This window comes from Hipposideros armiger, unplaced genomic scaffold (genome assembly GCF_001890085.2).
Source record: "Hipposideros armiger isolate ML-2016 unplaced genomic scaffold, ASM189008v1 scaffold_532, whole genome shotgun sequence".
Classification (NCBI taxonomy): domain Eukaryota; kingdom Metazoa; phylum Chordata; class Mammalia; order Chiroptera; family Hipposideridae; genus Hipposideros; species Hipposideros armiger.
The window spans coordinates 808,781-826,508 of record NW_017731882.1 but is presented as its reverse complement, the minus strand read 5'-3'; the positions used below and the strand labels follow the sequence as shown (position 1 = coordinate 826,508).

General features: G+C 38.9%; 1 protein-coding gene across 7 annotated transcripts in view; it reads right to left on the bottom strand.

Annotated features, from left to right (window-relative positions):
- Nucleotides 1–16,331, bottom strand: part of AUH (AU RNA binding methylglutaconyl-CoA hydratase) — a 184,175-nt gene extending 167,844 nt beyond the window's left edge. For 3 of the 7 annotated variants that reach the window (XM_019668695.1, XM_019668691.1, XM_019668694.1), the window contains exon 1: nucleotides 16,025–16,328. In XM_019668695.1, the coding sequence (XP_019524240.1) occupies nucleotides 16,025–16,274 (250 nt within the window). In that variant the 5' untranslated portion in view covers nucleotides 16,275–16,328. Of the gene's footprint in view, nucleotides 1–16,024 lie in introns of all 7 variants that reach the window. The other 4 variants (XM_019668693.1, XM_019668696.1, XR_002126886.1 and 1 more) reach the window with 3 other exon arrangements.
- Between the last annotated feature and the right edge of the window lie 1,397 nt (nucleotides 16,332–17,728).

The window sequence follows — 17,728 nt, the reverse complement described above, 5'->3', positions numbered from 1 at the left end:
AATGCACTGGTTCTCAAAACAAACCTTATTAAACATTGGTCACAATACTAATTGCATTGGTAATTAAGACAGGTAAAACTAACAAATTAAAATAAAATACAGGATTTTTCTACCCTAATGATTACAGACAAATTTATAATACTTTCTCCTCTAACACTGAATACTTTCATTTCTGCTGTTCTCTACTCCACAAGACTCTTAACTTCATTTTACCTAAAATGCATAAACAGTTTGGCCAGCACCATTTATTAAATAGCCCACTGTTTTTCTTCTGGTTTCAAATACCAAACAATTGTATACAAAATACCTTTAAAAATCACGTTCTGGATTCTTCACTGTTTTACTGTAAAGTTCTTAGTCTACTGCTATTTTAATGCTCTCTGCTGCTTTAATTATTAACTGTATGTTATGTTTTGTTATATAATTTAGGGTAAGCACCACTCCCAACAGTTATTATTTTTCAAAATGTCTTTTTCTTACATTATTCTTAAATACATCTCTTTCAGATTAAATTTAAAATAAACCTGTTAGGATATTCAATGGGATTACATTAAATTTGTTGTTTAACATTTAGAAAACTGACATTAAAACAGTATGTCTTTCCCTTTAGAATATGGTATAATGCTCCACATTTTCAGGTCTTGGTTTTTTTCATCAATACTTAAGAGTCTTTTTCATACAGCTCTTGCACATATCTTCAAAGGCTACTTCTTGCTCTTGAGAATGCTTTTATTTCTATGTTATATTTTCTAATCACATATTGATAGCATTTGGGAAGGTTAGTAATATTTTACATAACCTTTTTTCTGGCAAATTTATGAACTGTTAATAGGTTTAATACGTGTTTCTCTTCAATTTTATAAAGAGGTGACGCATCACTATCCAGAAATACTGGCAGTTTTATTTTCTATTCCAATGTTAAGTTCTCATTTCCTTCTCTTGCCATTTTTACTTTAGCTAGAAATTCAAGTCTAATACAGAATGTTAGCAAGAATAACAAGTTCCTTTATTTTGTCAATGCCTTTAATGACAATGCCTTAGTATTTCACCATTTAGTATAATGTTTGCTATACATTTTCAATAGCTTTTTGTCAAGTTGGGAAAACTTATTTCTATGTTCAAACTTCTTTTTCAAAAAGATCACTCAGGCTACAACATAGAGAATAGATTAGAAGGAAGAAAGAATATAGTAGGGAATTACAGACCAATATCCCTTATGAATATAAAGATTAAAACCCTCAATAAAATACTAACAAGCCAAATCCAGCATATAAAAAGGTTTCTACAGGGCTGGCGGAGTGGCGCGATGGATAAGAGCTTGCTTGGGATGTCAGCTCTAAGCAGCAGGGCCCCGGTTCGGATCCCACATTAGGGCCAGTGACGCTGCGCCCTCTACAGCTAAGATGGTGAACAACAGCTCAACCTGGAGATGGGCTGCTGTGAGTCGCCGACGACGGCGCAGGCTGCAGCCCCTGCTGCAGTAGGCTGCCATGAGCTACCGTGAGCAGCCGGCAGCCAGCATGAGCGGCCAGCAGCTGGTATGAGCTGCCAAGAGCCACCATGAGCGGCCGTCCAGAGGCCAGCAACCGATTTGCCTCACCAGGGAAGAGCGCAATGATAATACCAACATGGGCCAGTGAAGCGACGTCCTCCACCACTAGACTGAAAAACAAAAGAACAGCAACTTGTCTGTTCCCCTTCCCCCGATTCCCCAGCGCTGTTGTCCTCCCCCAATTCCCCAATAAAATATTTTTTTAAAAAAGGTTTATACACCATGACCAAGTGGGATTTATCCCAGGAATGCAAGTGTGAGTCAGCATACAAAAATCAATCAAATACACCAATTAATAGAAGGGAAAAAATTTTAAACCATGTGATCATCTCAACTGATGCAGAAAAAGCATTTAACAAAATCCAACACACTTTAATGATTAAAAAAACAAACAAACCCTCAACTAGTAATAGAAGAGAACTTCCTCAATCTGATAAAAGGCATTGATTTAAAAAAAGGGGCCTGCGAGTGGTGCATTGGTTAAAAGTTGGCTTGGGACACCAGCTCTTAGCAGCAGGGCCCTGGTTCAGATCCCACATCAGGGCCAGTGACGCTGCGCCCTCTACAGCTAAGATGGTGAATAACAGCTCGACCTGGAGCTGGGCTGCCATGGGTCACCGGTGACGGCGTAGATTGCAGTGAGGCTGCAGTGGGCTCCCGTAAGCTACTGTGAGTGGCTGGCAGCCAGTGTGAGCATCCGGCAGCCAGCGTGAGCTGCCAAGAGCTGCAGTGAGTGGCCGTCCAATGGCTGGCAACCGATCTGCCTCCCCCAGGAAGAGCGCAATGATAATACCAACATGGGCCAGCAAAGCAACATGCTCCACAATTAGACTGAAGAACAAAAAAGGACAGCAACTTGTCTGTTTCCCTGCCCCAATTCCCCAACGCTGTTCCCCTCCCCCAATTCCCCAATAAAATCTTTAAAAAGAAAACCTACAACACCATACTCAATGATGAAAGACTGAAAGCCTTCCTCTTAAGATAAGGGACAAGACAAGGGTGTCTGTTCTCACCACTTCTATTCAATGTTGTGCTGGAGAGTCTCGCCAAGGTAATTAGGCAAAAAAGAAAGAAAGAGCGAGAGAGAGCGAGAGCGAGAGCGAGAGAGAGAGCGAGAGAGAGAGAGAGAGAGAGAGAGAGAGAGAGAGAGAAAGAAACGGAAAGGAAAGGAAAGGAAAGGAAAGGAAAGGAAAGGAAAGGAAAGGAAAGGAAAGGAAAGGAAAGGAAAGGAAGGAAGAGGGAGGAAAGGCATCCAGGTTGGGGGAATAAAAAAAGTAACACTATTTCTATTCACAGATGACATGATCTTATACAGAGGAAATCCAAAAAATCCACCAAAAAACTATTCGAGCTAATAAATGGACTCGGCAAAGTTACATGGTACAAGTTCAATATACAAAATCAGTTGTATTTCTATACACTATCAGTAAACACTCCAAAAATGAGATTAGGAAAACAATTCTATTTGTAATAGCACCAAAAAGAAAAGTACTTAGGAAGAAACCTAATCAAGAAAGTCCAAGATTGTACACTGAAAACTATAAAAAACATCATTAAAAGAAATTAAGGAAGACCTAAAAAAATAAAAAGATATCCCGTGTTCATAGAAAATTTAATATTGTTAAGATGGCAGTACTTCCCCAACTGATCTGCACACCTCCATCTAAATTCCAAATTCCTTTTTTTGCAGAAAGACTGACACTAAAATTCAAATGGAATTGCAAGGGACCCCAAATAGCCAAAAACAATCTAAAAAAGAAAAAAAGAACTATGTTGGAATATTTATTTGGAGAACTTACAAGTAATTGGGAGACTTCCTGATTTCAAAACTTACTACAAAGCTACAGTAATCAAACAGTGTGATATTGGCACAAGGACAGACATACAGATCAATGGAATTGAATTGAGAGTTCAGAAATAAACACTTTCATAGTCAATTGTTTTTATAGACAAGACTATCAGACCATCCAATGGTAAAAAATAGTCTTAACACACAGTGGTAGGACACTAGCTAGTCACCCACAGAAGAATGGAGTTGGACCCTTTCCTCACACCATATACAAAAGTTATCTCAAAATGAATCTAACACACAACTGTAAGAGCCATAACACTCTTAGGAGGAAACAGGTATAAATCTTCATGACCTTAAATTAACCAACAGTGTCTTAAATATAACAACAATTAGACTGAACAATTAGACTGAAGAACAAAAAAGGACAGCAACTTGTCTGTTCCCCTTCCCCCAATCCCCCAGCACTGTTCCCATCCCCCCAATTCCCCAATAAAAATCTTTAAAAAAAAAAAAAGGACTGAAGTACTGATAAATGCTATAACATACATGAGCCCTGAAAACATTAGCTGCAAGAAGCCAGACACCAAAAGCTGTATGTTGTTTTGTTCTATTTCTATGAAATACCTAGTACAAGCAAATCCATAAAGACAGGAAGGAGATTAGTGGTTTCTGGAAACTGGGGAAGACAGGGGTGAGGAGAAACAGACAGACTAGGGGTATGGATTTGTTTGGAGGTAATGAAAGTACAGTAAAACCTTGGATTGCGAGTGACTTGGTTTGCGAGTATTCTGCAAGAAGAGCAAACATTTCTATTAGGTTGGTGCAAAAGTAATTAATGGCAAAAACCACAATTACTTTTGTACCAACCTAATAATACATTTTAACTTGATAAACGAGTGATGTCTTTCAATACGATACGAGTAGTTTGTTTCTGGAATCAATTATACTCACAAACCGAGGTATTACTGTATTCTGGAATTAGTGGGATGGTTGTACAACATGGTGAATAAACTAAAAACCACTGAATTGTACACTTAAAAAACAACAGTAAATTTTCTGTTATGTGAATTTCATCTCAATTTACAAAAAAGGGAGGGAAAGTATACTGGGAAGACCAAGAAGAGGCTACTGCAGAGATCCACATGAAGGATGACAGTACACAGGCTTCCAGCTGTGGAGTAGAGATGGAAAGCAGACTGCTTCTGGAGATATGCTGAAGGTGATACCACCATAACTATTATCAATAATGTTATAAATGCTGTTTATAGTCAATTTATAAAGCATTGAACAATTATAACAGAATAAAATGTAACTATCATAAACTTTGATGATATAAACAAGTTAGAAGTAACAGAAATTGGAAGGTAGAAGATAAAATATAACAGCAAACATTTTCTCATCTTATATCAAAAGGAATCCAGATACTATCTACAAAAATACTTATATAGGTAACACAAATAAGAAAAACTGAATAAAATTAGCATTCACAGCAAGGACTCAAGTGATGTTTGAAGTCTTTACTTTTGATGAAAGGATCTGAAAGTGAAGGGCTGGTACCCTTCCATAGTGCTTTTTTTTTTTTTAATTTTATCATGAACATATACATATACACATACTTTTTCCTTTAGAAATTTTGTAAACTTCCATAATTTAACTACTATTACTAACAAATCACATATAATACACAAAGTACTGGAAACCGACAGCATAATAGCCAAATCTTAGAAACTTGGAAATTCATTAACAGATGATGACTGTAAACAGAGAAAACCCAAACGAATCAAACAAAAAACGACTGTAAACAAAAGAGCATTCTTTAAAAGACATGAAATTAATATATCTAGAAATAACAGACTTCATGGAGGTAGGTAGGTAGAAGGAAGGGAAGGGAGGGAGGGAGGGAGGGAGGGAGGGAAAGAAAGACAACCACTTAAAAGATATATTGAGAGAAAATACTCCATTTGTATAAACAACCAGAAAGTAGGCAGGGAGTATGAAGTGAGGGTACACTTAACATGAATGTGCAAATCCTACTGACAAGTACTTTAAAACTTCTCTAAACAAACAGAAAAAGTAGAATTGAAAAAATGGAAACACATAGCATGTTTCTAGATAGGAAAAAAACAGTATCATAAATATTTCCCTAATTTATAAATCCAACACAATCCCAATAATACCAACAAGACTTTTTCTAAAATAGACATGAAGATTCCAAAATTCATGTGGAGAAATAACCATGAGGGAAGAGCCAAGAAAACAAGAAAATAAAAGATGAGCAAAGGTGAAGTAGGGAGTACATAACCCTACCATATATTAAAACAGAAGACAGAGTTTTAATCATAAAATAACAGACAAGTGCAACATCTATGGAGATAATTTTTTATCAACTTAAGTATTAGTATGGCTTCATGGATTCTTTATTGAAGGTGTTATAATCTATTGCCATCATTATACTTTTTAATGTCCATATTATCCTATATATGGCCAGTGGGAGCCCTTGTAAGTCTATGTCCTGACGTGTTCCTTTTAGTATTTGAGCACTTCCTTGCTTTTTGACATTCCAAGCTCACCTTTTACTTTCCCTGCTCCAGACCTAAAATCAGCCATTTCTCTTAAGAATCCTGGCTTCTATTAATGGGGCAATAGTATTTAGAAGCCAAGAACTAGGCACTGGACAGATCTAACACACACACACACACAACATACACATGGTTTTTAGACTTATTAGAAATCATACGTTCGTCCTGATAACTCCAATTAAAATCCAACATAACAGGGTTCTTCCTCACTTTCCTCTATCCCATATTTGTATTTTCTCTCTTCTACCATAATAAAAAGACTGGTTCCCGAGAGCAATATATTTTTTCATTTGCTCTATCCTACAATAAAAACAAAATATATTCAAAATTATTATGCCCAACCACTAACAATAGACCTAAATAAATTCCAAGATTCTTTTTGACTTATAATTCTCAACTGGTCTAGATGATAGCAATTTATTCAAAATAATAATAGAAACAATGTATTGGGTGCTTACCGCTTATGGAAAAAGGAAATGAATGTCAGTAATGTTATAAGGAATGGGAAAGAATGGGAATATTAATTCATACTTATATTACCATGAAGTTGCCACTTTATTTGAAGTGGTATTACTTGAAAGTGGATTCGGATTAGTTATAAACATATATTGCAAATACCAGGGCAACCAATGAAAATAAAATTTTTTAAGAAGTGTAATTGATGTGCTATAAGAGGGAAGAAAATAGGCAGAAAAAGAGTGGAAAATAAAATAAAAGAAACCAAAAACAAGGGCAATGAATAGAAAACAGTTACAAATATAGTTCATAATAATCCAACTATTTCAACAGTCACTTTAAGTATAAATGGTCTAAATACACAAATTAAATAACACAGACTATCAAAGTAGATAAAATGTAAGAAGCAACTATATGTTGTATATGAGAAATCCACATTAAATATAAAGACACAAGACTGATTAAAAGTAAAGGAATGGGAAAAGATAAACCATGCTAACACTAATAAAAGAAAACCTGGAGTAACTATTATACATTAATTTCAGAGAAAGCAGATTTTAGAACAAGGAACAGTCTCAGAGATAAAAGGGAACATTAAATAATGCTAGAGGAGACATTTCTCCAACAAGACATAATATTCCATAACGTGTATGCACCTAATAATACACCATCAAATTACATGAGCTAAAAACTGTTAGAATTGCAAGGAAAAACACAAGAATCCACTATCATAGCTGATTATTTCAACACACCTCTATCAGTAATTGACATTCCAGCATGCAGAAAATCAGTTAAGGGTATAGTTGAACTAAAACCCACCAGCTATTGTATCAAGTAAATCTAACTGATTACTACATCTAATTGAATATATAATACTTCATCCAACAACAGCAGAACAACACATTCCTCCCAAACTCAAGGAATATTTACCAAGACAAACCACATTCTGGGCCAAAAACGCACTAACGAATTTAAAACAATAGAAATCATATTGAAATATGTTCTTAGATCACAATGGAAATAAAGTAGAAATCAGTAACAGAGAGACAGCTAGAAAATCCCCAAATACTTGGAGGTTAAATAAGGTACTTCTAAATAACACATAGATAAAAAAAGAATCTCAAGAAAAATTTAAAATATTTCTAAATAAATGAAAATACAACTATCAAAATTTGTGGGATGCAGCAAAAACAGTGCTTAGAGGAAATTTTACAGCACTAAATGCACAAATTAAGAAATGTCTAAAATTGATCATCTAAGCTTCCACTTTAAGAAACTAAAACAAAAGCAAACTAAGCCTACCGTGTTTCCCCAAAAATAAGAGTGGGTCTTTCTTATATTAATTTTTCCTCCAACAATCTACATTTATTCATTTATTCATGTATAAAAATCTATAATTATTCAAACAGTTATGTCTGGATGACGATCTTAACTGGGGCTTATGTTTGGGATAGGGCTTATATTACAAGCATCCTGAAAAATTATGCTAAGACTTATTTTCCAGTTATGTCTACTTTTCGGGGAAACATGGTAAAGTAAGGAGGAAAAAAGTAAAAATCAGCAGAAAACGGGCCAGCTGAGTGGCTCAGTTGGTTAAGAGTTAGCTTAAGAGCGCAAGCTCTGAGCAACAGGGCTGCCAGTTCAATTCCCAAATGGGCCAGTGACACTGTGCCTGAGTTAAACTGTCGCTGAGCTGCCAACAGGTTGCAGGATGGCTCAGCTGGTGATAGCACGTGCTCCTAACAACAAGACTGACTTGATAGTGGACTATGCCCGCCCGCAACTAAGACTGAACTCAGCACCTTGAGCTGAGCTGCTACCCAAATGACTCAGTGGATAGAGCATGCGCTCTTAACAACAAGGCTGCTGGTTCGACTCCCACTGGTACGCCCACCCACAACTAAGATATTAGATTGTCGGAAAAGTCATGACACATGTTTGCAACAGATGGCACTAGTTCATTTTTGGAAGTACTACAGTCATTCGCATCTATGTTATTGCTATGTCATTTGACAGCTGACATGTTCCAGCTTCATTCTAAAACAAAACTGAGCGATTTGGTTGCATTTGGAGATTTTATAACAAGTTGAAGATGGAAGACCAAACTGTGCATTTTTGCCAAATTCTACTGTTTTACTTTCATAAAGGGAAGAACGCGCGTCAAGCTTGTGAAAAGTTGAATGCTCTACAAGTGACAATGCTCTACAAGAATGTTCAGTGTCAACAATGGTTCACAAAATTCCATGCTGGTGATTTTGATCTCAACGACGCTCCTCGGTCAGGGAGGCCCACTGAGATTGATGACGACAAAATAAAGGCATTGATTGAGTCAAACCCAAGTTACACGACACGAGAGATTGCACAAACACTGAACATCCATCATTCAAACGTTCATGACCACCTGAAGAAGCTGGGATACACAAGCAAGCTTGATATTGGGTTCTGCATGAACTCAAAGAAGTTCATTTGATGGCGCTTATAAACATCTGCAATATGCTCATTAAACATGAGGAAAACGATCCTTTTTTGAAGCGACTGATAACTGGTGATGAGAAGTGGATTGTTTACAACAATGTGGTGTGCAAACAGTCTTGGTTCCGACGTGATGATTCGCCTCAAACAACATCGAAAGCAGACATTCATCAGAGGAAAGTTATGCTCTCTCAGTGTGGTGGAATTTTAAATGTGTTGTGTTTTTCGAGCTCCTACCAAGGAACCAAACAATCAATTCGAATGTGTACTCGGCAATTGGACAGTTTGAACGAACCATCATCCAGAAATGTCCAGAGCTTGTTAATTGTAAAGGAGTTGTGTTCCATCGCAACAACGTGAGACCACACACAAGTTTGATCATCTGTCAAAAATTACTGGAGCTTGGATGGGATGTGTTGCCACACCCACCAAACTCGCCTGACCTTTTGCCATCAGACTTCCACTTGTTTCGCTCTCTTCAAAACTCCTTGCTTGGTATAACATTTAATTCAGATAAGGTTGTAAATCGCATCTTGCTCAGTTTTTCGCAAATAAAGACAGGTCCTTCTATGAACGAGGAATTATGAAGCTCACTGAAAGATGGCAAAAGTTTATCGAACAAAAAGGGCAATATATCATTGATTGAGCTTTGTTCTTTATATAAATAAATGACCTTTGAAAAACATAGACAAAATACATCATGATTTTTCCGACAACCCAACAGTGACACAGCACCTTGGTTTAGAGACCACAAGCTGCTGACGGGCAGCCATATGGCGACTGGCACCCTCCACAACTAAGATTGAAGAACAATAACTTGGCTGGTCCCCCTCCCCAACTACCCAACACTGTCTCCCTCACCCAATTCCCCAATTTAAAAAAAAAAAAATCAGCAGAAAACAATGAAATTGAAAATAGGAAATCAGTAGGGAAAAAAACAAAACAATCAAAAGCTGGTTCTTTAAAAAGATCAGTAAACTGATAAGCCTCTAGCCAGCCTAACCATAAAAAAAAGAGAGACTACAAATTACTATTATCAGAAATGAAAGAGGGGTCATCTCTACTGAATCCTATGATATCATATGCCTAATAAAAGAATATTATAAATAACTCTATGCCCATAAATTTCATAACTTAGATGGAATGGGCCAATTCCTTGAAAGACACAATATACCAGAACTCACACTAGAAATAAACTGAACAGGCCTATATCAATTAAAGAAATTGAATCAATAATTAATAAGCTTCTATATCAAATGCTTTTACAGGTGAACATTAAAAAATAAAGTAATGTAATTCCTCTATAATCTCTTCCAGGAAATACAAGCTGAAGGAACATTTGTAGTTCATTCTATGAAGCTAGTATTACCCTCATACCAAAACCAAAGACAGCACAATAACAGAAAACTAAAGACCACTATCTCTCATTAACATAGAGGCAAAAATCTTCAATAAAATATTAGCAAATCAAATCCAGCAATATATAAAAAGCATTATATACCACAAGCAAGTAGTGTTTATTCCAGGTACAAAAGACTGGTTCAATACTTGAGAATATAGTAATATAATCCATCACATCAACAGGCTAAACAAAAAGTCGTATGATCATCTGAATGGATGTGGAAAAAACACTTCACAAAATTCCAAATGATAAAACACTTATAGACTATGAATAGATGGAAGCTTCTTCAATCTGATAAAGAGCATCTACAAAAAACCCATAGCTAACATCATACTTAATGGTGAAAGACTGAATGCTTTCCCCCCAAGATCAGGAACAAAACAAAAATTCTGGTCTTGAAACTGTAACTAAACTCTGTATAATGTAAGCTCCAACCAGAGAGATTAAACAAGAGAAAAAAATAAAAGACAGCCAGATTGGTCAAGAAGTAAAATTACCTATATTTGCAAATGACATGATCTGTATATAGTAAATATTAAGAAATCCACTAAAAAAACTATGAGAACAAACAAGCAAGTTCAGCAAATTTGCATGACAGAAGAACATACAAAAATAATTGTATATTACTATACTTTAGCAATGAACAATCTGAAAATGAAACTAAGAAAACAATCCCATTTACGACAGTATCCAAAAATAATAGTAGTAAATTTAACAAAAGTAGTGCAAGCCTTGTACACTGAAAATTATAATACACTGTTGAATAGAAAAATATTCCATGTTCATTGACAGGAAAACTTAACAGTGTTAAGATGGCAATTTTCCCCAAATTGATGTACCTATTCAATGCAATCCCTATCAAAATCCCAGTTGACTTTCTTGGAGAAATTCACAAGCTAATCCTGTAATTCATGTGATAATCCAAGAGTCCAGAATAGAGAAAACACTCTTAAAAAGAACAAAAGGGCCAGCTGAGTGGCGCACTTGGTTAAGAGCTCACTCAAGAGTGTGAGCTCTGAGCAACAGCGGTTTGAGTCCCACCCGAGCTTAGCTGCTGCTGAGCTGCCAACAGGTGGCAGGGTGGCTCAGCTAAAAAAAAAAGAACAAAAGTTGGAGGACTCACACTTTCCAAATCAAATGTTACTAAAAAGCTACAGTAATCAAACAGCATGGTACTAGCTGTCGAGACAGACATGTAGATAAATGGAACAGAACTGAAAGTCCAGAAATAAACTCTTATTTATGGTCAATTAATTTTCAACAAAAATACCAACACAATTCAGTGGTGAAAGAACAGTCTTTTCAAGAAATAATGCTGGGACTCTGGATATACACAAGCAAAACAATGAAGTTAACCTCTTACCTCACACCATATACAAAAACTAACTCAAAATGGATCACAGAAACAAATATAAGAGCTAAAACCATAAAACTCGTAGAAGAAAACAGGTATAAATCTTTGTGACCTTGGATTAGGTAACCTTCTTAGATATGAACCAAAAGCACAGCAACAAAAAAAATAAATAGATAAATTGAACTCGTTCAAAATTCAAAATTTAGGTTCTTCAAAATATACCATTAAGAAAGTAAAAACACCGGGCCGGCCGAGTGGCACGTTGGTTAAGAGCTGCCTTGGGACACCAGCTCTGAGCAGCAGGGCCCCCTGTTCAGATCCCACATGAGGGGCAGTGACGCAGTGCCCTCTACAGCTAAGATGGTGACCAACAGCTCGACCTGGAGCTGGGCTACTGTGAGTCGCTGGCGACAGCATAGACTGCAGCCCCTGCTGCAGTGGTCTCCCGTAGTAAGCTACCATGAGTGGCTGGCAACCGACGTGAGCTGCCAAGAGCCGCCCGGCAACCGATCTGCCTCACCCGGGAAGAGCACAATGATCATACCAACATGGGCCAGTGAAGCGACGTCCTCCACAACTAGACTGAAGAACAAAAGGGGAGCTTGTCTGTTCCCTGATTCCCCAATGCTGTTTCCCTCCCCCAATTCCCCAAAATCTTTAAAAAAAAAGTGAAAAGACCAACTGTAATTGAAAAATATTAAATTAAATTTTTAAAAGTGAAAAGACAGCCCACAAAATAGGAGAAAATATTTGCAAATCAAGTATCTGATAAGGGACTTGTATCCAGAATATAAAAAGAACTCTTACAATTCAACAATAAAAAGGCAAACAACCCAACTAAAAAATGGGAAAAGGTATGAAGGAGACATTTCTCTAAAAAAGATATACACATGACCAATAAGCACAAGAAAAGATACTCAAAATCATTAACCATTAGGTAAATCCAAATTCAAAGCCACAATGAGATACCACTTCACAAGCACCAGGATGACTAAAATAAAAAACACCAACAATAACAAGTATTGGTCTGGATGTGAAGAAATTGGAGCCCTCATAACTTCCTGGTGGGAATGTAAATTGCTGCAGCCACTCTGGAAAAGTTCTTAGTTCTTCAAAATTAATCATAGAATTACCATATGACCCAGAAATTCCACTCCTAAGTGGGAATGAAAACAGATGTTGGCAAAATTTATACATGGATGTCCTAAGCAGCATTGTTCACAATACCCAAAAAGTGCCAACGATTCAAATGCACATCAATGATGAATAGATAAAATGTGGTCTATCCATACAATGGAATATTATTCAGCCATGAAATGAAATCAAGTACTACACATGCTACAACATGGATGAACCTTGAAAATGCGATGCTGAGTGCTTTATATGCCAAAGACCACATACATTTGATTGCTCTATATGAAATGTTCAGAGTAGATAAATCTATTGAAGACTGCTAAAGAGAATAAAGTTTCTTTTAGCACTGATAAAAATGTTTTAAAATTGGATTGTGGTGATGGTGCTACAACTTTGTAAATACACTAAAAACTGTACATTTTGAATTTTATGGCATATGAATTATTCCTTGATAAGGATTTTAAATAACATAACTCACATGACATAAAACATATGAAAATATATTTTTGAAAACATGTAAAAAACACATGAAAGGAATCAACCTGTTAAAAAATGGAAAGCAGTAGGTGTAAGAAGACCAGCTGGTAGACCTCTTCCTGGTTCACCTGAGAGACGATACTGGCTTGGACAAGAGTAGACGAGTACAGAAGAACTCAGAGGAAAGCGGAAAGGTTTCAGACACATGGGAGGACTTGGTAATCTAGATGTGAATGATGAAGAAGGAGCAGATCAAGGATGACTTGCACTGTGCATTCACTTGCTTGCTCTACTTCAGCCAGCAGCTGTTCAGACAAGGTTCACAAAGGTGATCTGTGACATGGGTCACAATTATGAGCAGAAACTTGCCAGACTGGAAGAAGGTCAGTAAGGGGAAGGGGGAAGTCATTCCAGCTCTGTGCAAAACAGGCAAAGGCAAATGGTATGTGTGGCTGAAGGGAAACAGGCTGAAGGCAGACTAGAAGGCCTGCCAGCTGTGAGGGCCTACAAGCCACAAGGCGCCACGAGAGGTTTTTAACTGAGCAGAGAAGTGATTCTTGGCCTTGAAAAAAGGTAACTCCAGCACGAGTGTGAAGAATAAATTGGAAAGGAGAACGCCTAGCCACCAGCTGACTTATAGAGGCCATTGCCCAAGACCGAGACCTTTTCAAGCTCTGACCAGGACTGCTGACCAGGACTAAGCAAGCTAGACAACAATGCAAGAATAAAGCCACTCAAGAAACCTGGTTATATACCTGTGTCTCCACAACAAATTACATATACAGAACCCAGATAACAGATGAGGGCTGAGGTATTCTGCACTCACTCTACTCCACCAGCCTAAGGAGGCCTACAGGGCAGGGAGCAGTTTGGGGCTCCTCTGCCCCAGAGAGTGTTCATACTCCTTGCAGGCTGCTCAGAGCGCCACATTCTGGACTCGCCTCTATGAGAAGCAAAGGCACCAGGGAGACTCCTTCGCCTGCGGAACCTTGACCTCGTCGTTTTCTTTGCACTGCTTACGGCTGCTTTGACAGTAAAGCAAAATAAAGCATACTTAGTTAGCTAAGTCTGAGTTGTCAGTCTTGCCAATCCTCAAAGGAGGGGAGCTGGGTCAATTTTCTTCAGAAACCATGATGTCCTAATACCTTATTTTTACCGGTTCTTTCAGGTAACTGAAATTTATTAAATTGTCTCGTATGTTCTGATTTCTTCTCTTTGATTCTAACTGAAGGAATTTCTAGGTATTTTATAAAAATTTACTTTCTATTTGCATTCATTTAAGTCATAAAGATGAAAAAATACGGACTATGATGCACATTACTAACTGTACTTGCAATCCCTTTGTATCTAATATACTGTTGGTATACCTAACGTAATTGAAATTCCAGGGAGACTAAGCTTACCCAAAAGATGGTGGCATTCAAGGCTCTAATCACTCCAGTGCCAATCTACTTTCCAGCTGAACTTCTCAATATTCTGCCTGTCATGCCACACTACAGCCACACTTTCCTTCAATTTCCCAAAACACCACACATGTACACACTGCATGCCTTGTCTTTTTCTGAAATAATAAACAAACAAATAAATGAAATAACTCATCATACTCCAGAGCACCCACTGTTAGCTAGATACTCAGTGGGCAATTTACTGTACATTACCATCTACTCTTCACAGCAGCCATACGAAGTATTATTTTCCCAATCTTACACATGAGAAAGCTGAGGCACAGAGAAGTTCCTAAGAACCTTCACTAATATCAAATTCCATTGTCTAGTTAGGGAAGGCCATGGAACCTGTTTTCCCTGGCAAAACCCTAACCTAGCCCTCAGAACCTCCGCTCTCAAATCTTCCAGTCTCCCCAAGCAGCCCATTACATGCCCCTGGGGGTTATTACAGTCCTTTGCTCACCAAACCTTTTTTAAGTGAGCACCGACTTACACATCACAGTGTCTTCCTCACTATACTAGGAGCTGCTTAAAAGCAGCAATCGTGACTTAACTCGTTTTGCACGTCTGCTTAAGAGACCATAGGTGCTCAATAACTGCATGTTAAAATTAAATGACTGGTCCCCTGGCAAACCGCTAGTACATCTTTCGTGATCCCTTTAGCTTTTCCCCACACGGTAGGTGGAAGGAATATATAATAGCTTCAGCTGTAATCTCTCAAAATGACACATACCCTCTTTCACAGCCTTCCTCCCACTGTATTGTATTGCTAATGCATCAGTCTCCTCCCACAGCAGGTAGCTCAAGGTCAAGATCAGTATCATTCACAATTGTGTCCCCAGACCTCAGCACAGTAACCGGAAGATTTTTTTTTTTAATGCTCAAAATCGTTTAACTAAGTGGAATATTTCCCCAAAACTAACTTTCTAAGATAAAATGGACAATGGGGGAAACTGTTCCAGCTGAACAGCTTTAAATTTAAGATTCTTCAGAATTGTAAAGTGCATTCTGGAGCTTCTAAAACTCTTCCCCTGACATCTGAGATAACAGAAAGCAATACAGAGCAGGAAGAAAACCTGGAAGCAAATATCACACACACGGTTTATCTTTATCTTAGCTTATCTAAAAATGAGGGCGTTAGCAAGTTGCATTTCGGTCTTCGGTGCTGAGTGTGACCACTTTTACAGGTAAGCTGCTCAGAAAACACCTTTACGCACTGAAAGCGCTAAATAGGTGCAATGCTGCGGTGGGGGAGGGGAGGGGCCTCGACCCCGGCCGCTCAGCGGGCACTGACGTCAGCCCCAACACTGGACCTCGCGACCCCTTCCCAGAACCCGCGGCCGTCAACGACGCGCACTAACCTCGGTTCTCCTCCTCCAGGTACCGCACCCGCAGCTCGTCCTCGGTCTTCACCTCAGAGCTGTAGCCCCGTCGCAGCGCCGCCCCCTCGGCCGCGGGCGTCCGGGCCCACATCACCGGGCTGACCCGCGGGACCGTCAAGGACCGGTGCAGCCTCCACCCAGGTCCGAGCGGCGCACAGCAAGCGGCCACCAAGCGGGCGCGGCTGGCCTGCAAGGTGCCCAATGCGCCAGGTGCCGCTGCCGCCGCCATGTTGTCTGTTTACGGCGTGGGCCTGCGGCTGCCGCCCCACCCCCGCCGCGCGCGAGCCTCCAGGCACGCCCGGGCCCCGCCCCGGAGCCTCATTCTCGCGCCAGGCCCCGCCCCTCGTGGCCTCGACTCTGCAGGCCTGGTGACTGAGCGTTCTGGGTTTTACTTGCCCCCGCCTCCTTTTCCTGGCACTGGTTTTAGTGGCTTGTCCCGCAAAGACAAGGAGAAAGTAGTTCTCCAAGGCTGTGGAATAGGGGAACATGTAATATAAGAACTCCACGAAGGGAGTCGCCTCCCCGCACCCCTGGGCTATGCCCTGGGGTCCTGTGTTAGCTGCAAGGTGAACTGTCTCAGGTTTGGCTGACACTGTAGCAGCTTTACGTGGGACCCTGGTTTACTCATGTTCCTGAGTGCCACAGGTTACCGGTTAAACTTGCCTATAAGCATACACGATGCTTACTATACGGAGTTCAGGAAGGGGTGAAAACAGCCAATAACAAGGGTCCTCAGCCCACTGACTCAGGCTGGTGAGGTGGCCCAGCCCGGAATCAAAAGTCCCAGTAAGACGACATCATCTTCACAAAAGAGGCTCAGCCAACCCGTATGCCCAGTTGGGATTTAGAGCAGAAGGCTCTTTCCTCAACCAGAAACGCAAAATATCAACTTAGTGTGTAGGTACTCATCAAAGCACGTTGTTTATAATTTTCTCCTACCTAGCTTTTATCATTATCTCAACCAAGAAAGGTGTGTTTAGGAATATTGTTTGAAAAATATGCTGCTTTGAGCGTACTCCCACTACCACACAAATTTCTGCCATTGCACATTGACTACATTTTTGAGTTCTAAGCAAAACTCCCTTTGATGTTATACCTTCAGCTTTATCCAAAGTGGAAAGAAAAGCCAGTTGGGTTCCATGACTGCATCTGCTCTGAGTATGTTGTTGAAGCAACTTTTAGTTGATCTTCTGTAAAATGCCATTTTGGAATTTCTCAAAGTTTAGGACAAGGAAAAACCTTGCTTCCTCTTGTATCTTTTCCCTTTTCTGATAATCATGTTCACTTTAACTGCTAGGAAACTCAGAATTTTATTTACTGCTCAACTATTGCAATTATTGCAACTATTTAATTACTATTCACTTGTATTAGTCTCTAATTGTTTTAATATCTTTATGTTGGTGCTTCAATAGACTGTAAATTCAGATAAAGGAGTAACAGAACACCAGATACAGTGCTATTTAAAATAATATAACCTCAGAAAATACTTGTGATTGATTAAGACAACTGCAGAATGACAATTATTGATTGTTTGGGTTGTATTAGAAATCAAAGCCTGTAGTTTTGATGGGCATAAAGCCTGATGGGAAAATGCAACATAAAGACACTAACTCCTTACATAACAGTTGTGACTCTGGTCCTAATTGAAAGCAGTCATGAGGACATCCTGGTGTATGAAGAAAA